General features: G+C 36.4%; 1 protein-coding gene across 5 annotated transcripts in view; it reads right to left on the reverse strand.

Moving 5' to 3' along the window:
- ATP13A3 (ATPase 13A3) overlaps positions 1 to 24,028 on the reverse strand; it is an 86,115-nt gene that overhangs the window by 57,003 nt on the left and 5,084 nt on the right. For 4 of the 5 annotated variants that reach the window (XM_045812756.2, XM_045812754.2, XM_045812755.2 and 1 more), the window contains 4 exons: positions 4,891 to 4,989; positions 3,669 to 3,842; positions 1,333 to 1,515; positions 978 to 1,048 (listed from right to left, as the gene is read on the reverse strand). In XM_045812756.2, coding sequence (XP_045668712.1) covers positions 978 to 1,048; positions 1,333 to 1,515; positions 3,669 to 3,842; positions 4,891 to 4,941 — 479 coding nt within the window. In that variant the 5' untranslated portion in view covers positions 4,942 to 4,989. Of the gene's footprint in view, positions 1 to 977; positions 1,049 to 1,332; positions 1,516 to 3,668; positions 3,843 to 4,890; positions 4,990 to 10,026; positions 10,418 to 24,028 lie in introns of those variants that run through there. The other variant, XM_087861520.1, reaches the window with a different exon arrangement.

Raw genomic sequence — 24,028 nt, forward strand, 5'->3', positions numbered from 1 at the left:
TTTTTTCAGATAGAAAAACTAAGCTCCATACTTAATAGCTATCACTGGGATAAGTTTAAATTCTACAAGTTTCTACAGTTGGCAAACACCACATGGCAAATTGGTTTGACATTTTATTCCCACTTTAGTTGGTAACTTCTCCAAAAGCAGCAAGGATCAGCTCAAGTCTTTTTAAAAAAAAACAAAATGGCAGCTCACTGGCAGTGTTCTATAAGGCAATAGTTCTTAATTAGGCATGGTCTTCAGAACTAGGCATGTGGAAATGCCTGGGACTATTCCAGAATATTCCAATTCTTTGTCTGAGGAAAAAAATCCAGGCATGAATATTTTAAATGTTCATAAGGTGATTCTCTTTGTATTGCTAATATTAAGAATTCCTTCAGCACTCAAATAATGATACTTAATGAGTCTTTATAATAATCACTTTAACAAAAGCAATAAAAATAGAATCCTAATTAATCTAGTACTTACATAACTTGAAGCCTCCACAAAAAACGTCTAAGGGATTCCTCCAGTTTGTCCTACTCAAGTCTTAACACATTTGACAATGTCTAAATCTTAATCCATATAGTGAAGTAAAATTTCTGTTTGTCTATTACTCCATCCCTCAAGGATAAATAGATGGAACTGTCAGCAAGTGGGAAATGAGAATTCAGATATTCTGACAGGCTGTAAAGTGTACCCAAAATTCACTTTGAGATGAACCCACAAAAAGAAAAGAACTCAGACTCAGAGTGGATTTGTAGAATCATACTGTTTCAAACTTTTATGTAAATTTTGCCAAGGTACAAGTTACAAGTAGGATTTATCCTAAAATGGTTAATAAGTATTCAAGTAACGGCAGGGAGTTGTTAATAAGTGAAAAAAAGTTATGCAATAAATACCTCTTTGATTTTATGTAACACTACAATGAATTCTTTTTTATCTAGAACATTTTCAAGATACTCATATAATCCAAACAAAAGAAAAATACTTACTTCAAAAAATCAAAATTGTGAAGGGTATCATTCCAGAAGTATTTTACACTGTGGTGGGTGAAATAACGAACCTGTACAACACACATAAATGTTACATCAAAAAGCATTATCATCATTGTTTATGATTAAGTTTACTAACACAAATGTATTATCTATTAAAATTAAAGTGATCACGTACAAATGCAATCTGCTTCTTCTAGTAGTACCTAAACTGTTATACATAGTAATAAATATTTTTTATATATATGGATTTATTCCAAACAAAAATAACTGCATGCAGAAAATTATAGGCTATGTGTCGTAAAAGGTAACAATTCTGGTTTTCAAAGAAACTTTGACACTGAGATCACAATACCTGCTGTGGTTGAGTCTGTGAATATTTACTCATCTCATGCCTAGTCTCTTCAGCCAAATTTTCACTTAGATGAACAGCATGGCCATTTGCAACTTTATTAGTCATGGATTTGGGGCTCAAAAATGGGTGAGTTTCCAGAGAAAGAAAGCGAATTTTTGCACAAAACCACATTCTGAATTCATCCTTACAAGAGAGAAAGGGATAAAAAGTCAATTATGTATATATTACATTACTGCCTATATATATTTTTTGATTCCCATTCTTTCCATGTTATTGATTACTCTCTGAGAAACCATCACTTCCTACTCACTAAATGTGAAACCATTTCATGAGGATATATAAATTCTATACATAAAGATGTATAAATGCTTCCCATTGCTCACCATTTTATGTCATACTTCACTAATGCAATATCCCATACAAGATCATGAGTAATTTCTTAATTTAATCATCAACATACTAAGACTAGAAATTAAAGCCTCTTAGGAAACCATCAACAAAAATGAAAAGACAACCTACTGAATGGGAGAAGATACATGCAAAAGATATATCTGATAAGGGCCTAATATCTAGAACATATATAGAATTCCTACACCTCAACAACAACAACAAAAACCCAATTAAAACATGGGCAGAGGAAAGAATAGACCTGTTTCCAAAGAAGACATAAAGATGGCCGAGTGTCAAAAAGTGCTCAATACCATGAATCACCAGGGAAATGCAAATCAAAACTACAGTGAGATACCTCCTCACATCAGTCAGAATGGCTAGTATCAAAAAAGACACGCAATAACTAGGGTTGGTGAAGATGTGGAGAAAAGAGAACCCTAGTGCACCGCTGGTGGGAATGCAAACTGGTGCAGCCACTAAAGAAAACAATATGGAGGTTCCTCAAAAAATTAAAAATAAAAATACTATGAGATCCAGTAATCCACCTGCAGATATTCACCCAAAGAAAGCAAAAACACAAATTCAGAAAGTTATATGCACCCCTGTTTACTGCAGCATTATTTACAAGAGCCAAGATATGGAAGTAAGCTAAATGCCCATTGATACATGGATAAAGAAGATGTGGTATATATATTTCCAATGGAATACCACTCATTCATAAAAAAGAATAAAATTTTGCCATTTGGGACAACTGGATGGACCCAGATGGTATTATGCTAAGTGAAATAAGTCAAACAGATAAAGACAAATACTACAACAAAAACCAAAACAAATACCAAAAACAAAACAAACAAAAACAGAAATGGACTCATAAATACAGAAAACAAAGTGGTGATTGTCAAAAGGGAGGGGGAAGGAGGAGTGGGTGAAATAGGTGAAAGAGAAAAAAAGGTACAAACTTCCAGCATAAAAGAATTAGGTCATGGGGATGAAAAGTACAGCACAGGGAATATAGTCAGTAGTATAATAACTTCGAATGGTGACAGATGGTCACTACACTTACTGTGGTGAGCATTTCATAATGTATATAAATGTCAAGTCATTATGTTGTCTACCTAAAACTAATATAATATTGTATGTCAACTCTACTTCAATTAAAATATATATGACCAAAAAAAAAACCCAAAACGAACTCATAGGTACAGACAACAGAGGAGTGGTTGCCAGAGGTACGGGTTGCGGGGGGTGAAATGGGTAAAGGTTGTCAAAAGGTATAAACTTCCTGGGGATCTAACATACAGCATGGTGACTATAGTTAACAATACTGTAGGGTATATTTGAAAGTTGCTAAGAGAACAGATCTTAAAAGTTCTCATCACATGAAAAAAAATTTCTGTAACTGTGTACGGTAACAAATGTTAACGCAGTTGTTATAGTGATTATTTTGCAATCTATGCAAATCATTATGTTGTATACCTGAAATTAATACAATGTCATGTGCCAATTATACCTCAATAAAAACAACTTAATTAAAAAAAAGAAAAAAGAAATTAAAGCCTCTGATAAAATGCTTCCAATTAAGATTAAACAAACAAACAAACAAAAACAACAACCAGGGAAGCAGCAGCATCACATAGTAGAAAGGCAGCTGGTCCAGTGAGTAACACATCTGATATACTCCTTAAGCTGGCTAGTGACCTTGACAGACAAGCATTTAATCTCTCAATGCATCAAGAATTATAAAAGAAGGGGTCAATACAATCATCATTAAGATTCCTTTATATTCTAATCACTCTCACTTAGAATACAAATGTTTTTAGGATTAGCGTTCCTGATTATATATCCTAGCAGTGATGTTCTCCTCATGTATTATTTTGAACCAAGTACACACAAAAGCATTATATTACTCTCCGAATAATCAGCTACCAGTGAATACGTGGACTTACAGTAGTCCTCAGCAGCACCACTTCACAGTCTCTAATCGCAGCTCTAATACAGGTCGCCTTCACCCGCCATTCGGGCATCCAGTAGAGGAGGAGGAGGAGAAAGCCGCCAGTGCAAACCACTCCTAGAGACACTACGGCAAGTTTCCAGCGACACAAATTATAGCCATAAATCTCCTGTATGGACACAGTGATCACACGACTGAGTATCAAACGATAGGAGAGATAACTGCCAAAGTTTTTTGTTTACCCAATAAGTATTAACAGTCTTGTCACATAAAAGGTAGGCTTTTTTAAAAAATAAACTTTTAATTTGGGAATGATTTTAGATTTGCAGAAAAGTTACAAAAACATTAAGAGTTCCCTTCCTCTGGTTTACCCTGTTAACTTGGTACATTTGTCAAAATCAAGAGATTGGCACTGGTACATTTTTATTAACTAAACCTAGTATCTATTAGAATTTCACTAGTTTTTCCAGTGTCTTATTTCTACTCCAGGACATAAGCTATAATATCACACTGCATTTAGATGAAGCAAGTTTTAACTTTATTTTTCTCCCAAATGATTAGCTAATTGTCTCAATACCTCTGTGACTGATCAATTTGACCTCCTGACCCAAATTATTTCAATTGTTTCAGTTTACTCCCTCCCCACCTCACTATAACCCAACAAGGGTTGCCAAATTTAGCAAATGAAAATGCAAAGGGCCTAGTTAAATGTAAATTTCAATAAAAATTGATTTTGCTTGCCTTATGCAATATTTGGGACATGCTTATAGAAAAAAATTTATTCCTTGATTATCTGAAATTCACATTCAATGGGATGTCTTATACCTGACAACCTTATCTCCGCCCTTCTACACACAAAGAGCTGAAAAGTCATTTTTTTTATTAAACTGATTTTAAACATTTTTTATAAATCAAAATTAGAAATCTTACATTTGGGATTATATTTAAAACATGACCTAATGTAACTTCTTAAATTATCAAATAAAAAAAAAGCATAATACGCTCCTCTAAGTATTAAAGTTCACAAACAGGAATTATACTAAAACCCAACAACTAGAGATGTTACATAATCCCAATTCAAAAACGCAGTTGGGATGAGGAAAGCACATTGATTTAGTGTTTTGTTGTTGTTTTATGTACTTTTCTACTTCCCTGGAATAATAAATTACAAAGATAAATTCTTCACACTTAACAAATACATTATAAAAACTGGTTACCATTTCATCTTCTTGACCCTGGTTGATAGTCTTCCTTTCTTCTTTGTCCATATCTATAGTGGTTTGATAGGTCTTGTGCTTCAGAACAGCTGAAGATAACTGAGGGGAAAGAACAACAAATATTAGGGAACTCTGTTGTATCTCAGTAGACTATAAAACTTCATACCGTAAGACTTTGTTGTGATATATGTATCAAAGTTTAACTGATATTTAAGACTCACTGAAGTGCTGGCTGGTTTTAATGACATTTTCAATAATGTGCTAGTTCTTGTGATACTATCACAAAACCTGGCATATTTCATCAATTAACTTATATTAGCAATAGTCTTCGTACAAAACAATTTAAGTTCTACAAGAAACTACTATAAAATCTTCTCTTTTCGTTCCCCACTCAGAGAACAAATCTAGTTTAACCATCCTGAGCTAAAAGTGCTTCACACCACTCAATTTATTGCGTGAAGTACAGTGAAAAGGTAAAGCACCAGCAGTAAAACCAACCCCAAAACTTCTCCATGATTATTAAATTAATCATCCAACAGATATTCACTGAGCACCTTTTACATGAATGGTAATCCTTGGCCAGGAGTCAATTCCTAAAGCAGGTGTACCACTATTAGAGATCACTCCCCCATTCTGATTCCAAGTCTACTAAGCAATCTTCTGATTGTCTGACTACCATGATGCTTGTCTAGCAGAAAATTCATGGAGCTCACTGACAAATTTCTTCCTGTATTAAAAAGGGATATTGGAGGGGCGCCTGGGTGGCTCAGTCTGTTAAGTGTCTGCCTTCAGCTCAGGTCATGATCCCAGGGTCCTGGGATCCAGCCCTGTGTCCTGCTCCCTGCTCCATGGGGGGTCTGCTTCTCACTCTCTTTTTGCCCCTCCCCCCAAACGTGTGCGCTCTCTCTCTCTCTCTCTCTCAAATAAATAAAATCTTTTTCTTTAAGATTTTATTTATTTGTCAGGGGGGGGGGAGCACAGCCAGGGGGAGTGGGAGGCAGAGAGAGAAGCAGGCTCCCTGCTGAGCAAGGAGCCCAATGTAGGACTCGATCCCAGGACCCTGGGATCATGACCTGAGCCGAAGGCAGATGCTTAACCAACTGAGCCACCCAGCCGTCCCAATAAATAAAATCTTTAAAAAAAAATGAAATAATAAATTGTTCCCAAATAACTTAATAGCTTCACAAAATAAAGCTCAAGGAATTTATAGGAACACAAAATATCTAGTCTCAATTAAGTAACAATATCTGACATCCAATTAAAACTTAACAGGTATGCAAAGAAGAAAACCCATAATAAGAAATATCAATCAGAAGAGAAAGACCAAGAACTGAACAAATAACAGAACTGGTAGACGAGGACATTAAAACGGCTGTTTTAACTGTAGTCCATAAGTTCAAAAGCAAGAGGAAAGACAACGCATTAAGTACAGACATGAAAGATATAAAAAAGAACCAACTTGACTATAAGATAAAAAATACAGTATCTGAGATGAAAAATTTACTAGATGAGATTAACAGCAGATTAAATATGGCAGAAGAAAGATTAAGGAACCTGAAGACAAAATAATAAAAATATCCAAAATGAAAAGTGAACAGAAAAAAAGACTAGGGGAGAAAAGCACATAACAACATCAGTAAACTATGAGACAACTTCAAGTACCCTAATATACATGTAAGGTAGGAGGGACCAAAAATATGTGATGATATAATGGCCAAAATTTTTCCAAATCAGATGAAAAACTGTAAGCCTACAAATCCAAAAAGTCCAACTAATACTAAGCAAAGAAACAATGAAAAATTACACCAAGGCATGTCATTATCAAACTGCTCAAAAGCAGAGATGAAAAATATCTTAAAAGGAGACGAGGAAAAAGATATGTTACATATACAAAGGAAGATAGATAAGAATGACATCAGATTTCTTGCTAAAAATAATGCAGGTGAGAACAGCTGAGCAACATCTTTGAAGTACTGAGAAAAAGAAAATATTCAGAGAATTTTATACCCAGTAAAAGTATCTTCCAAAATCAAAGGTGAAATAAAGACTTTTTTAGACACAAAATCTGAAAAAAAAAAAATCATCATGAGCAAGCCTACACCATTAAAAAAAAAAAACGTTAAAGGAAGTCCTCAGGTAGAAAAATGGAAATGGAAATAGGGATCTCCACGAAGGAATGAAAAGTATCAGACATGGTATATATGTGGGTAAATATACATAACAATAGCACAACCGGCAGGAAGAAATGGAAGTATATTCTTGTAAGGTTCTTATACTATTATGTGAATGAGGTTTAGTATTACTTGCAGGTAAACTTTAATAAGTTAGAGATGTACACTATGAAGTCTAAAGTAACCATTCAAATAAAACAGAGTCACAACTTAAAAAAAAATCAACAAAGGTGATTAAATGGAACCATACAAAATACTAAATTGACGTAACAGGCAAAAAAAAAAAAAAAGGAGGAAAATGGAAACTAGAGATGAGACAAACAAAAAACAAATAGCAAGATGGCTGATTTAAACCTAACAATATCAATAATCACATTAAATATAAATGGTCTAAACAGTAATTAAAAGGCGGAGATTGTGGTTTTATTTTTCAAAAGCAAGGCTGCAGGGGCCCCTTAGTGGCTTAGCTGGTTGTCTGACTCTTGATTTCAGCTCAGGTCATGATCTCAGGATCCTGAGATCCAGCCTTGCTTTGGGCTCCATACCAGGAGGGAGTCTGCTTGAGATTCTCTCTCTCCCTTTCCCTTTGCCCCTCCCTCTCCTCTCTCTCTCTAAAATAAATAAATAAAATCTTAAAAGAAAAAAGCAAGGCTACACACAACTATATGTTGCCTATAAGAAATGCAACCTAAAATAAAGGCACAGTAAGCTAAAAGTCAAAACAAAGTATACTGTGCAAGTACTATTCAAATTAAAGCTGGAATAACTGTACTAATATCAGACAAAGCAGATTTCAAAGCAAAGAATATTATCAGGGATTTTAAAAAAAGAATACTACCAGGGATAAAGTCATTTCATTATGACAAAGGGGTCAACTGATGGACAGAAAACAATAATCCTAAACATGTGTACATTTAACAGATCTTCAAAATCACAAAGGACATAGAAGATCTGAAAACATTATCAATCAAATTGGTCCCAACTGATATCCACAGAACATTCTACTCAAGTGCAGCAATATATACATTCTTTTAACATGTGCACAGAACATTTACCAAAAAAGACCACATTCCAGGACATAAAACAGATTCAAGTCATACAAAGTAAGCTCTCAAAACAATGGAATTAAATTAGAAACCAGTAACAAAAAGATAAGTAGAAAAGCCTTAATATCTGGGAACAAAATACACTTTTAAAAAAAAATCCATGAGTCAAAAATCAACAGGGAAATTATGAAGTATTCTGAACTGAATAAAAATGAAAATATATCAAAATTTGTGGGATGCAGCTAAAACAGTATTTAGAAATTATTTATAGCACTAAATTCCAAAATCTGAAGAGAAGAAATGCCTAAACTCAACCTTAACAAAGTAGAAAAAGAACAGCAAATTACACCTATAGTAAGCGCCGAAGAGAAACTGATAAAATTCACAGTAGAAATCAATGAAATAAAAAACAGTAAAATCAATGAAACCAAAGGCTGTTTTTTTTGAGATCAAACAAAAGTGATCATTTCTAGTTAGACTCAAAGAGGGGAGGAAGAAGGCACAAAGTACCAATATCAGGAATAAGAGAGGAGATATTACTACAGATTCTGCAGGTGGCAGAAGTATAATCAAGGAACTTAAGGAACACTTTACACCAATACATCAACTTTTCTACAGGTTTGAAATTACTTCCAAATAAAAAATTTTTAAATTAAAAACCCTCTAACTTTATCGGTCACGGGATGGTCACAAGTTAGTAATTGCTACAGCTGAGTTAAAAGCTGGGTGTAATAGGTACATGAGAGTTCATTATACTAATCTTCCTACTGTTTTTTAACACGTAAAAATTGTAACAGAAAGTTTTTAAATAAATGAAAGTCACCCATTTGAAGCTTTTAGATAGAAAAACATTTTCAGAAAATATTCATTCTGGGCACCAAAGGCCATAAATCTTGAGAACTCTGACTCTATAAACCCCAAATCCACTGACCCAACTGATCATATACCAGGCATTACCCATAGTTTCTTATTGCTGAGTTTGGACTCTCATTCTTCTCCACTCTTGTCTTTTATCCATTGCCTAGAAATAGAGATGTACTTCCCCACTTTGGTAAATCCTAATTTTTCAATAAGAATGTATTAGATGAATAAGCATGTTTTTATAATTTTAGAAAAAGAATTTCATTACTATTCAATGTGTTCATTAACTTCACATACTTATAACTTTTAAAACCTTTTCCCCAAATAGATCTTGACAGAGCTCACCTCAGTCTAACACAGCTATATTATCAACTCATCTTCCAGAGTTAAAAAGTGACCACAGCAAAATAATACCACAGTAATTTTTAAATGAGCTACTATACATTGCCTATAACAATCATTTTTCACACTCCTCTAAGTTCAATTCTTGACCATTTTATCTCTTTACTATTTTTAAAAGTGTTCTTGCTGTAAAATTTAGCTTACTTTTTAAGGCAAAATTATTTAGTCTTACCAATTTTACCAAAATGAGGCATTGAAAATAATTTAAATAATTTAAACAAAAAGTTGCTCTAAAAACCATCAGTTATTATTCCTTTAAGCATACTATACCACATAGGAAATTACCAAGACTCTCACATAAACTAATAAAATCCAATGAGACAATAATTGCAACAGCTTACATTTAAAACATACATATATTATAAATGCATATTTAAATTTTAAAAAGTTGTACATAATACAAAGCCTCTAACATTTCTACGACTCTGTAAAGAAAAAATCTATAAATATATTTTAAATTATATTGCCTATTATGGTGAAAATACATATTAAGCTATTCTACCATAGATCTAATTAGAGCATTTTAAGCATTAATATCAAACTTCTAAACTCCATTTAACTTTCAGAATATAACTATCGTAGCTTGCAGGAATGCATGTTTTTTAATCAAGTCGATTTCTAGATCACAAGAAACAAATTAAAGAAATTTTTCTTACCAAAAGCACTATATCATCATTCTTCCCAATTGCTGTATCAGCAGCACTTTCAAAAGCTGGCTATTAACAATAAAAATAAAACTAAGCATAAAAATCCATTCAGATGAGAATTTTCTGCCAAATACTGTTTTGACTTTTTGAACTGCTTAGAAAATGACTAAGATGTTAAAATTTAGGATTTTGAAATTCACTGACTTTAAGTGGGTTTTCAGAAGATATACCCTTGTGCCACTGGTAGAGCTACTATTGAATAAGTCACATCTAGCCAGCACACTGAAGTCCCCATTCCACAGTGCATGCCTCAGCCTTGATGTTATCTAAATAGCAAGGAGCTCATAGGCTATTGTGCTTAACCAAACCCTTCCTTGCATTTATAATGAACATGATTTTTTGTGTGAGTAAAAACAGCAGCACAGGACAAAGTGAAGCTATCAAGAATAGATCTCACTAAATCAAATGTGAATTCTTGGAAGTTTACTTATTTTTTTCACATTATATAATTACTAAGAACCATCTGTAGTGTTCTAGGATAAGAGTTAGTCATATCACATTTCCTAAAACAAGAGGAGTTGCCTCAACAGGCATAGAAATCCCCAAACCTCTAAGCCCTCTTTGCTTCAAACCTGAATTTCTTATTAGTTGGAACTACAGTTTTATAATAGTATATGTGTGGAGGGTTTTCTTTAAGGCTATTCTACGTATGTACCCAGGATCACAAAGTTGGTAATTTCATAAGGTGATTTAAAGAGTGATCTATAACTTGAGTAAGACTTCAAGTAAAGCTATTTAGTTTTTTACTTAAGTATTCACCAAGTTCAGAGAGATGAAAGTAAAAAACTAAAATTAAAAATGTATTACTCAAAATCCACAAAACTAAATAAGCTATTCTAAAAGAAATTCTTAAATAACGTTTTTTATAAGTTTGTAACATATACACTGCAGTTTTAGAAATTAAAACTGCATCAGGATTTGGGGGCCACTTTGTGGTACGCGGGTGGCGCAGTCGGTTAAGTGTCCAACTCTTGGTTTCAGCTCAGGTCCTGAACTCAAGCTCGTGGGATCGAGCCCCACATCCAGCTCCCCGTACAGCCCGCTCAGCGAAGTCTGCTTAAGACTTTCTACCCCCCCGCCCCTCCCCCTTGCTCGCTCGCGCATGTGCTCACTTTCCTTCTCATTCTTTCTCTGAAATAAACAAATAAATCTTAAAAAAAAAAAAAAAAAGACTTTTTGGGCCACCCTCCATTGTTGAAAGACAGAATGAATCATCCTACTTGGCTCTGTAGTTCTAGATTTTTTTCCTGAGACTTAAACACACCTACCCATGTTAAATAAAAATTTGACAAACCCATCTTTAAGGACCAATCAGCAAAAGATTTTTTAAAAGATCCTGAAGTACAAACAGTTCAGCCAGCACTGTGAATATTATTTCATTGTCAAATCTGTAGCATCCACAGCAACTAAGATAACCTTCTGCAATTCAAAAGCAGTTCTCCCTTCGAAATAAAAAGTACCCTAATACATATAAAATCCTTAATCTACTCATTGAACAATCTCAATTTTAACAGGTATTTTACACAAATATTTGTGTAAAAGAATTTTTTTAAAAACTCACTCTCCTAACTACAGAAACCAAATGGTCACAACTCTTTATGAGGGCAAAACTTAACACTTCAAGTCAGCTCCTAACAATAAGAATGACATAATATAATTTAATGAATACATGGAAATTTTACAAGGATACCAGCTAAATTTTAACAAAGCTCTAGTGAATACCCATTTTATCACTTCCCATCTTGAACTTTCTCTTATAATACATGCTTTTGTTTCTGTGTTTAGGCTTAAGGAAGACCATTGTATCCAATATACACCAAACCAGAACTATTTACATTTGTAAAGTGCAGACTTTGTGTAATTATACTTTTTTGTATGTTACAAAACAATGCGATAGCTAAAACAAAATAAGTTATAATTAGGAAAAAAATGTAATTATCTGTCTTACAATTAATATTAGAAACATTAAGAGTTACAACTTAGCCCACACTACAGCATACTCATATACGTTTTTATCACTTTGATTAAACACACTATTTAACAAATCAACACTTTTATTCAGAGAAAACTCCATGTGGTAAGAGTGTCATCATTAGGCAAAACAGTGGCTTTGAGTATTAATTAACTACAAAGTATTTAATTAGTAAAAATGGGAAAAAGTAGCTTTGGACTGACAACTTTTGCTTTGTAAAAATAGAAATGTGTAAAAAATTCTTTTATATACAACATAATAAAGAGTTTGCGCTTTTAAAATGTCTACATACATGAATGAGAGATTTTCATTTATTGAAGCTACTTTGATCTTAAAACTTTTATTTTTTATTTATTTTTTAAAATATTTGATTTATTTATTTGACAGAGACAGCCAGCGAGAGAGGGAACACAAGCAGGGGGAGTGGGAGAGGAAGAAGCAGGCTCATAGCGGAGGAGCCTGATGTGGAGCTCGATCCCAGAACGCCGGGATCACGCCCTGAGCTGAAGGCAGACGCTTAACGGCTGTGCCACCCAGGCGCCCCTGATCTTAAAACTTTTACACTTCCTCTTAAATCTTCCTCATGTATGTAACTTTTCATCTTCAAAATCAAGGACTGAGAGTTACAAAAGTATTATAACTGCTAAACTGATTTCAAAATCTTACCATCTATTATAAAAGTGTTGCAGCAGGCAATAGGAAATAGTAGATAGGATCACTGCTATAAGACCAGTCCTACAGGCAATATTCGAAACAGGAAGAATCAAAAAGGCCTAGAAAGAAAACTAGCATCTACCCCTAAGATAATCAAAAACCAAAAAAATTGGAGACAGTGGCTACTAGTGGTGACTGTGCGTTGCAGAGTGAAAATGAGGTAGAGACTTTAGTGATTTTGAATGTTTTTACCACCTATTTTAACTATTTTTAAATAGTTAAAGAAAGAAGATAGGCTGAACGTATATATAAACTTCTAATTCTACAATGCATGGCCATCCTTGGGTTGAAACTTGCAGGATCCTGCAAAACACTTCATGGTGCTGTATCAAACCATTCTCCAGATTCTCTGGATCTCTCTTAATTAGGTTTTTTTTTTTTTTACCCCAGGCAACATAAAGTGGTCATTTTGAAGGCCCCTTTAACAAGTACATTTCTAGTAAGCAACAGTGTGATTATATTCATTTTTACATCCCCTCCACGTTCTGGCTCCACTGAGGAGTAAGTAGTAGCCACTGACACAGCATAAAATAGCAGCAAATTCTAAGTTATTTAATCAAATTAATCCATCTAAAAAAATTAATCCATCTACAAACGTTAAGTAAGCATATATGCCATGTCTATTACTATATTAGGAACTGTAGGAGATAAACAACTTTACCCCAAAATTAAAAAAAAAAAAAAAAGAAAGAAAAAGAAAGCAAGCAAGCAAGCACATATCTCAAGAGTCAGCTTTAACTTGTTTTAAAAGACAATTCAACATGAACTATTTTGTAAGTTCCTTCACCTGTCACGGTTTCAATTTCTTCCCCACTGAAATGAGGCAGTTGTAATAGTCTGTATGATTCATTCCAACCATGAAAGCTTTGACCTACATTAATTATCGTCTCTGTATGCACCTTGCTGTTGCACTCTTCCACCACTAGGTGATGTTCCAACATTGGTAAGGAAAAGGGCTGACAGTTTTCAGTAGCCTTAATAGAAAAGCTGCTCATCAAAAGTGATTATGAGTTTTAAGATTTTTGTTTGTTTGTTTGTTTGTTTAGTATGACTGGAGGTACTAACCCGGGAAAGCAGGAGTTGGCTAAATAATATAGCCTCTGTTTCATGTGTCTCAATGGAAAAATAAGACACAAACACAAAACAAATGATAATGGTGGTGGAGGGAGAGAAGGCAGGTATGTTATTACTACCTTTACAAAGATTACTCCCAAGTTCACAATTGTCTGAAACTAGAATTTAGGGATCTTATAATGTTGTGAAGCAAGGGACGGGAGAACAGTAACAATTAAAGAGCACATGAACCTATTAGAGAACAAGATGAGATAAAGTATAAAATTATGTGGTAAAACACTACTTGCCCATTAAACTGGAAAAAAAAAAAAAAGGAGCACCCTTATACACTGCTGTTAAGAGTGAACCTGGGGGCACATGTGTGGTTCAGCTGGTTAAGCATCCGACTCTTGATTGAGGCTCAGGTTATGACCTCAGAGTCTTGAGACTGAACCCCACCTCAGACTCTGTGCTGGGTGTGGAGCCTGCCTAAGATTCTCTCTCTCCCCCGCTCTCGCCGCCCCCCTCACCAAAAAAAAAGGAAAAAAAAAAAAAGTGAATCTGTACTACCTTTTTGGAAAACCAACAGTATTTTAGAATTTTAATACTCCCACACTTCGATCCAACAATCCCAATTAGAAATCCATTGTCACATTACATATACATGCATGTTACCATTAACTGTTTCTTCAAATTCATGAAATAGAGTATATGAGTTTTGTGCTTTGGGGGTGAGAGGGGTACTTACAAGCAGAAAAACCTAACTGAACGAAGTTTTAAAGCAAGCACTGAAGAAAGTGTTTGGCATTTATTACAATAAGGAATTAACAAATCTAGAGTTCTAACAACAGCTTGTATACACAACCCATATTGGTTAAGTGAGCTTAACTGCCCAAATAAAAGCTACACTTTTAAATTTAGAAGCTAAGGATTTTTGTTAATCAATATATGAATGAATGAATGTTTCTTCCATTTTAATGCAAATTAGTGATTATTTCTTCTAAAATGTAATACTGTTAATCCAAATCCCTAATAACTTGTTTGACATTTCAATCAGCAATTTAAAATCAAAATGGGGGGGGGTGATGCGGTAACTGGGTGATGGGCATCAAGGAGGGCACGTGATGTGATGAGCACTGGGTGTTATACACAACTAATGAATCACTGAACACTACACCAAAAACTAATGATGTACTATATGTTGGCTAACTGAATTTAAATTTTAAAAAAAGAGGAAAAAAATAAAATTTACATTTAAACATTCAGGGGCACCTGGCTGGCTCAGTCAGTAGAGCATGCCTAGAGCATGTGGCTCTTGATCTTGGGGTCTTAAGTTCAAGCCCCACACTGCATGTGGAGCTTACTTTAAAAAATGATAATTAATAAAATTTCAACATTCACCAATTCTAAGACTCATATTATCCACATGTTTACACAGAAACCAGGCTATAGTTCAGATAAAACCTTATAGTTGCTACTGGCAGGTGACCATCACGATGCAGTGGTCACTGCATGCACTGCTTGAAGTTGGTCTCAACTTTTCATAGTACTGTGTCATTTCAGCTGAGCAAAGTACATTGTTGGTAGTACAGTGCTGAGTTGAAATTGTTGATTAAACGTATTCAAAAAGATTACAAAATGCATTCAAAGCTGCATTTTGAAACAAAAAGTAATAATATGCACAGATAGGTACCCAAACAAAGCAGCAAGGTGCAGAGGAAGGGCTTAGAGGAGAAGGGGTGGGGATGGGTAGGGAATAATCAAGAAGGGGGGGAGCAGGAACAAAACATTACAGAAAATTATATTCTAAGTCTTAAGTAGTATGTTAAGAAGTTACACACAGAATTCAGATATGTTCATTTTTCTTATTAACAGCAAAACCCAAAATAAGTTTTCTTTATTAACTCAACATGGTTCACTTCAGAATTACTGTATTGCGTTGGCAAGAAAGCAAAATTAGTTTTACTTGTCATCTGTACTACACTATGGCTCACATTTTATTCTTCCAGACGTTATGAAGACCTGAACCTGACCACAAAGGAAGCACGAAATCACTAGACAGCTATTCTGTACAAAAAGTACAATCTTAATTTACAATTATAACTGATAGGCACTTCAATCACCTTTTTAAAATTATGTGAACTTGTCTTTTTCCACTTTATTCCTTTCCCCCAATTTGAAACCTATCCATGTTGACTCAGCATAGAAAGGAAGTACAAAGCCCTTAACATCTGCATTCAACAAATATTTCAAAAACACATTTTAAATTGCTGTTGAAGAGGATAATGGCCTTACCCATAGTACGATCATCATAGAAATCTGAACTTTCTCATTTCCTATGGTCATTCGGTAATCCACTATCCAGGATTGAAAAAAAAAAAATCAATGCATTTGGGTACTTTGCCAAATATAACAAAAGTAACCGATATTTGTACAGGGATTTTTAGTTTACAAAACACTTTTACAGGACTTTTCTACTTTACTTACCAGTTCTCAATCAATATCATCTTTTAAAAACAAGAAAAAAAATAATCTTCACTTCCCAAAATCAGCACTTTTGACTTTCCCACGAAGTCAAGCATGGGGTGACTTTATATCAAAAAGCCTTACCAACAAATTAAGGAATTAACACATAGACAGCAACATCTTTCAAGGGTCTGTTTTTCAAAAATTCATTCGAAAGTCAAATGTAGTTGAAATACTGACTAGGTTCTCAAGATGGCCCACAAATGACCTTTTACCTCCCACAATTCTGCTAAATTATACTTCATATTACAGTAGCCTGGGTCATGGGGCAAGCAGCCAGGTAACCAAGTTTTTACTTCCTCTGCCCACTTCTTAATTATTAATATACCCCAAACCTTCACATCCTCTGCCCACTACTTAATTACTAACATTCTCTGGCCTTCTCTCTTTATAACAACACAAAGAGCCAGGAGGGGCTCCACTAACGCGTCTACAGTGAAAACTACTAATAGCACCCAATCAATATTTTTGGCACTAATCTCTCGAGCTCCAGACCCACAGATTGAAACATCAACCATACATGTTTACATACAACTAAAATTCAATAGATTCATTTTATCTTTCTTCCAAACTCACCCCCACATGAACAATTCCCTCTACTCCTTAAATGAATATGATTTGCTAAAATTCCATGCCAGGATTTTGGAAGTCATCCTAGACTCCTTCCTATCCCACAAGGAGGCACTTAGTCATCATTTCTACCTTTCTCCCATCCACCTCACCATGCCCTATCTCCACTGGCACTGCCCTCAACTCAAGGTCCTGATGCCTTCTCTAGTCACCCTCATTCAAATCAATATATAATCCAGACATGATCATTTCTCTGCTTGAAATTTCAACAGCTTCCCCTTGTCTGCAGCAGCATTTCCCCAACTGGTATCCCTCCAAAATAAAAATTTTTAAAAATTTTTTAAAAATTTAAAAAAGCATCCCCAACTCATATAAATTGAAGAGATATACTGGATTAAGCAAAATTGAACAATCCTCTTACTAGCAAGACACTGAAAAGTCTAGGGGCACTTGTATGGCTCAGTCAGTTGAACATACGACTTCAGTTCAGGTCGTGATTTTGGGGTCCTGGGATCGAGTCCCGGTTTGGGCTCTCTGCTTTTCCCTCTCCCTCTGCCTCTCCCCCCTGCTCATGTTCTTTCTCCCACCCTCTCTTTCAAATAATAAATAAAATCTTAAAAAAAAAAAAAAAGACACTGAAAAGTCTTACAATGCACAATACTATGTGTTTCCCTACCAAGGGGAAGTAAAGTAGGAGAGAGGCCCAATTGGGCTCCAAGGACAAAGTTACAACTAAGTGGAAGAATGGAATACTCTTCAGAATGTGGCCCCACCTAGTTGTCAACACCACCTGCCTTTCACCAATGGTTATCATTCACCTCTTACAAACTTTACATCCCATCTATATAGAACACATTTGTACTTCCTCTAAGGGCTACTGTTTCCTGACTTCATTCCTTTACATACATGGTTCCTTCTGCCAAGAAGGCCCTTCCCTAACAGTCTGGATAAAGAGCACTTACAAGTCCTTCCAGACCCTGGTCAAGTATGTCCTCCACCAAGCTTTGATTGTCCCTTCTACCTTCCAAGCAGAGGACAGCTCCTACCTTTGTCTCTCTTCGTAAGAATCAGAACATTTGTCCCACAATGTTGGACTTACAGACTGAAAACCTTAAAGGCTGAGAACCAGGCCAGCACCCAGCAATGGAGGAGAATGAATGAGACAGAGCAAGACAAGGGGTGTGAGGAAAGGGTAAAATCCTTCCTGTTTTTCTGGGTTAAATTTCACAAGCAAGTACATTTTGTCGTTGGCATGCTTCCACACTCATCCCAATGCTCTTTTCCAATTCTCCCAGTACCCTCTCCCAGGTCCCTGGGTGACTTCAGGTAACCCTGCACACCTGCCATCTACAACACTATGCTCTTCAGTATCAACTACTTCTTTTTCAAGAGTCATTCTGTTCAGAAATTAATACATAAATAAGTTATAACTTCTCAAAGCTGAGAAACAGAAGATAAATCTCCAAATAACAAAACAAAACAAGTATGGGGGAGATGTGGGGAGTGGGCGTTGTAGTGCCACCATTCAAATGCTGGCCCATGTAAAAGTCTCAGAGTATTCCTGAATGGGCTTCCCTCAAGTGTTCTCACCTCTCCACTACATCCACTCCTGCACAGCAGCAGCAACGGGCACTCCTGGCAGAAACAGAGCTGGAACTAGTGCTACTGCCATCCTTTGGGCTACTCATTCGTGGACTGAAAAGCTCTGTTCATCTGAGAGACCATTTATGACCAATTTTTCATTATTCTGGACAGAAAGTCTCACTAACATGTTCTCCAATGAACTTAAAACAGTGCCTTTATCCTAGCCAGGTTGTATCTTGAAATATACCCTACACCATTGTTTGATTTAGGAAAAAGCAAAGTAGTTGCAAAAAACCAATGTTGCCCAAGTATCCTAATAATTCAGAATAAATCTGTAAATACTAAATTAGCATTTAGCAAAAATCATTATGGCTTATCACCATTTCTGATTTCATAAAAAGTCATGTTTTAGAAAGTCACTGTCTGGGGCGCCTGGGTGGCTCAGTCCGTTAAGTGTCTGCCTTCAGCTCAGGTCATGATCCCAGGGTCCTGGGATGGAGCCCCATGTTGGGCTCCCTGCTCAGTGGGGAGCCTGCTTCTCCCTCTCCCTCTGCCCCTCCCCCCTGGCTTATGCTCCCTCTCTCTCTCAAATAAATAAAATCTTTAAAAAAAAAAGTCACTGTCTACATGTGCCAAGTACTGTGCTAAGTGCTGGAGATTATATCCCTAGATCTAAGACCTGAAAGGTGTGAAGTTCATCAGGCAAACAGGCAGTAAAAAGAGGGAAAATAACAGAGGGATGGAATCCAAGTAGAGGAATTACCACACACAGAAGTACTGAGGTGAGAGGAGGGGGGTGGGGGGATGGGTTGAATAGCTGATGGACATGAAAGAGTGTACTTGCCATGAGGACCACCAGATGATGTACGGAACTGTTCAATCACTATATTGTACACCGGAAACTAACATAACACTTTATGTTAACTAACTGGAATTACAATAAAAACTTAAAAAAAAAAAAGTAGTAAGGTGAGAAATCCTAGAAAACATCATGAATACAAGTTAAACCGGCTAGAGCACAGGGTAGCCTCTAGGGAACAGCTAGCTAAAAACACGGGACAGGATCAGATTATGATGAAGGGCCTTGCCTGATATGATAAACATATGGATTAACTTGAATGTGATGGAGATTCTGAACTTTTTTCAACTGAGAGAGACCGAAGCCCACAGCACGGGCCATATTCACACAGTGTGAATGGTGTCTTTGGGACTTGCACAGTGCAGCAGCACTGTGTTCACCTGCTGGAATGTTTACCTTCAAGAGGGCAGAACGCACGCATCCACATAGATCCAACATCTAGCCTTGTGCTTGGCACATACGGGTACTAAAAAAATACTGAATAGTTAAATTTGCCAACACAACCCTGAGGGCATAACCAAGAGGCCCTAACCAAGCTTCCTTCCTTCCTTCCTGCCTATAAAAATCACAACTCTTATGTACCACAATAATTGGTCATTGCCGCAACTTTTAAGGGAACATGAGGAAAGGTCATTCACCATGAGCTGCATCAGAGACAAAAAAGGATTCGGAGGGAAAAAACACATTAAGATGCTTCTGAACCTAACTAAATGAAGCACTTTATTCTGTTCTTCTCACCAAAAACTGAACAGAAAACAACCGTGGGCTGGCTCAAATTTATTCACCAATGAACTCTAAGGCAGTGATAATAACTATAAAAAGCATATTTTTGTATCAAAAGGATCCATGAAATAAATATCTATTTTAACTGAGAATTTGTTAGGTTAGTGTCTTTCAAATTTTTTTAAAGATTTATTTATTTTTGCGCATGCATGAGCAGGGTGGGGGTGGGAGGGCAGGTGGTAAAGGCAGAAGCAGACTCCCCGCTGAGCAGGGAGCCTGATACGGGGCTTGATATGGGGCTCATGACCTGAGCCGAAAGCAGACGCTTAACCGACTGAGCCACCCAAGTACCCCTAGTCTAGTCTTTCAAATAATTAAGTGCTCCAGATAAAATTAGGCTACTTGCCTGTAGTACCCTACATTTAACTTAGCAAACTGAATCACATTATTATAATTGGCATATAAATAAGGATTCCATCTCTTCTGTTTGGGGAAACAGTAAGGCAAAAAAAAATTTCAAGAGAAACTTTAGGAAATCACAGACGAAACTAAATTATAAATGAGCTTAGAAAATTGATGGCTTAAGAAATTAAGGCACAGGGGCACCTGGGTGGCTCAGTCAGTTAAGCGTCTGCCTTAGGCTCCAGTCATGACCCCAGAGTACTAGGATGGACCCCACATCAGTCCAGTCGGGCTCTCTGCTCAGCAAGGAAGGAGTCTGCTTCTCCTTCTCCCTCTGTGTGCACACTTGCTCACACGTGCTCTCTCTCTCAAATAAACAAAATCTTAAAAAAAAAAAAAAAGAAGTTAAGGCACAATCTAGAGATGGATGAAAAATCTTTGGTCTTTTAAGAACCGGTGACCCTCATTTAAAGAAATCAAACCAAAGGCCAGTGGAGTAAAAGAAAATTTCAAATCTTCCTTTTAAAGAAAAGATGTAGATACATTTCACTAACTAGTATTTTCTATTGTTTTACTTTTATTTATTTTTTATTATTATTTTTTTTTACTAAGCAGTATTTTTAAATGAAAATAAGGCACATAGGGGCGCCTTGATGGCTCAGTTGTTAAGCATCTGCCTTCAGCTCAGGGCATGATCCCAGAGTCCTAGGATCGAGCCCCACATCGGGCTCCCTGCTCTGCTGGGAGCCTGCTTCTTCCTCTCCCACTCCCCCTGCTTGTGTTCCCTCTTTCGCTGGCTGTCTCTGTCAAATAAATAAATAAAATCTTAAAAAAAAAAAAAAAGAAGAAGAAGAAAATAAGGCACATAAAATGCCATTAAGTAAACCTAATTAAACATTTTTACATTTTATAATGTGACCAGGGAGAGAGAGAATGGATAACAGTAACACAGAGGATAGAGAGAAATGACACACCCAGAGACAGAAAGGGAAAGACAAAAATACACATAAAATGTACATTAGAGATACATGAGGTTAACAGCTTAAGCCTTTTAGGATGTTGTTCCCAAAGATGCAAAATCATGGTATCTTTCTATGAAAAGCCTGAATACAACACTATGTCATTACTGCCTACTGCTCTAGTTAAAATAAAATAGGCAGCAATCCTCAATCCTGCCCCCACACATTCTCATCTCTCTCTCCCTCTCTCTCTCTCTCTCTCTCACACACACACACACACAAATACTTGTTTTCAATATGTTAAATGTTATTAAACCAATAATAGTACATTACCATTTACTGAGCCTCTTATCCTCACAATTCTCTAAGGTAGCTTTTATTCCCTCCATTTGTCAAATGAAGAAACTAAAAAAGGTTAAGTGACTTGAACCTGACTACAGAGCTAATAAGCGATGAGGCTGGAACTCAGAGTCACTCGTATAGGGCTCTGAAGCCCACATTTTTTTTTTTTTAAGATTTTATTTATTTATTTGACAGAGAGAGGCAGCCAGCGAGAGAGGGAGCACAAGCAGGGGGATTGGGAGAGGCAGAAGCAGGCTCCTAGCGGAGAAGCCTGATGTGGGGCTCGATCCCAGAACGCCCGGGATCACGCCCTGAGCCAAAGGCAGATGCTTAAAGACTGCGCCACCCAGGCGCCCCTGAAGCCCACATTTTAACCACTATACCATGCCCACTCCAGAGGCATCTCTAGCCACCATTCCTTTTTTTTTTTTTTTAAAGACTGTTGTTTTTCACTGTGCTGTCCCAACAGTAATGTTAAGGTTCAGATACTTTAAATTTCATGAAAAACATCAACAACTTATATAGTTCTATCTATCTATCTATCTATCTATCTATCTATCTATCTATCTATCTATTTATTTTTAAGTAAACTCTGCACCCAAAGCGGGGCTCAAACTCACAACCCTGAGATAAAGTCTCATGCTCTAGCGACTAAGCCAGCCAGGTGCCCCCATAGTTCTTTTAAAATAATGCAGATTTTACTAGCAGTAAGGAAGACATTAACTAACACCGAATATAGCTGAATATCAATCCAAAATTATACAAAGTACAAATGGTCCCCCAATACTCCCAACGTTATTACCTAGCCTTTTAATTATGCTAGGTTCTTTGTGTGGTATAAAATACCCAGTGTAACCCTGGAGAGAGAACACATTTTCACAGATACCTAATTTCTTTCTCCATTATTCACACTCTGGATGCTCATCACATATGCATTTAACTATACCCATTCAAGTATCTGTGCTACACGAAAAAAGAAAAACAAGAGAAAAAGATACGTTAAATAATGATGGCAGGATGCCTGCCTTTACGTCCTTGTCCCAGAGTAGGCACTAAAGACTATCGATTTGCTGTTCCTCAGCCAGTCTAAAGTCCCATTCACCTGTCAAAAGGTATCTTGCACAGCCAATTATGATCCAGCTCACCAAAAAAGCAACCTATTCTAAAAGCTGGAGGAAAAACTGGCTGTTGGAATTGAAAAACAGTATGTCAGTTAAGAACCAGTTTTCAAACCGGTATCTTCCTAAAGGACCTTTTCAGCGGTAATTTTGACTATACAGGATTTCTACCTTAAATGAGAATTTAGACCCAAAGCCCCCACATAAAAGTTGATTTCACTTTACTCAGCTCTTTAGAATACAAAGAATTAGGAACCCAAACATTTGTCTTGTATATCAAAATAAGTTAGTAACTAATGCATTACTCATCCTATTTCACAAATGGGAAAACACAGAGCAACAGGGATGCTGTCAGAAGAAGGCACGCTTGGGGTGCCTGGATGGCTCAGTTGGTTAACCGTCTGCCTTCGACTCAGGTCAGGATCCCAGGGTCCTGGGATAGAGCCCCACATCAAGCCCCATATCAGCCTCCCTACTCAGCAGGAGTCTGCTTCTCCCTCTACCCCTACATCCCCCCACCCCGCTCGTGCATGTGCAAAAATAAATAAATAAAGTATAAAAAAAAAAAAAAAGGCATGCTAGACACATGTGGGAACTGTTCCATGACTTATTTTTAAATAAAATAAAAATGTAATAAAAGTCTGTCATGTGGAGTGCCTGGGTGGCTCAGTCGGTTAAGTGTCTGCCTTTGGCTCAGGTCATGATCCCTGGGTCCTGGGATAGAGCCCCATATCAGACTCCCCAAAGGGAGCCTGCTTCTCCCGCTTCCCTCTACCTCTCCGCCGTTTGTGCTCTCTCTTACTCTCCAATAAATAAGTAAAATCTTAAAAAAAAAAAAAAAAAGTCTGTCATGTAATCAAAAGCAATCCTTAACATTGGTTCTCAGTAGGAAAAAGAAACAGTGCGTTGTGAGATGAGCCATTACCAGAGTACAAAACAAAGGCAAGGGTGGAAAGAATACCCTCCCCAAAAAACCATCCAACCCCAGATCCTTTACTGGCGTGCTATCGCTTACTCTCCACACGTTTCCTTTTCTATAGAAAGAAGGGACTAGTCTATCACCTATCTATGATCATTCACCATTACTGTTTTCCCCCATCTCACACCTCATTATTTCAATATCCAACTC

The sequence above is a fragment of the Ursus americanus genome, chromosome 4 (assembly GCF_024610735.1).
Source record: "Ursus americanus isolate L20-20 chromosome 4, mUrsAme1.1.p, whole genome shotgun sequence".
Lineage (NCBI taxonomy): Eukaryota > Metazoa > Chordata > Mammalia > Carnivora > Ursidae > Ursus > Ursus americanus.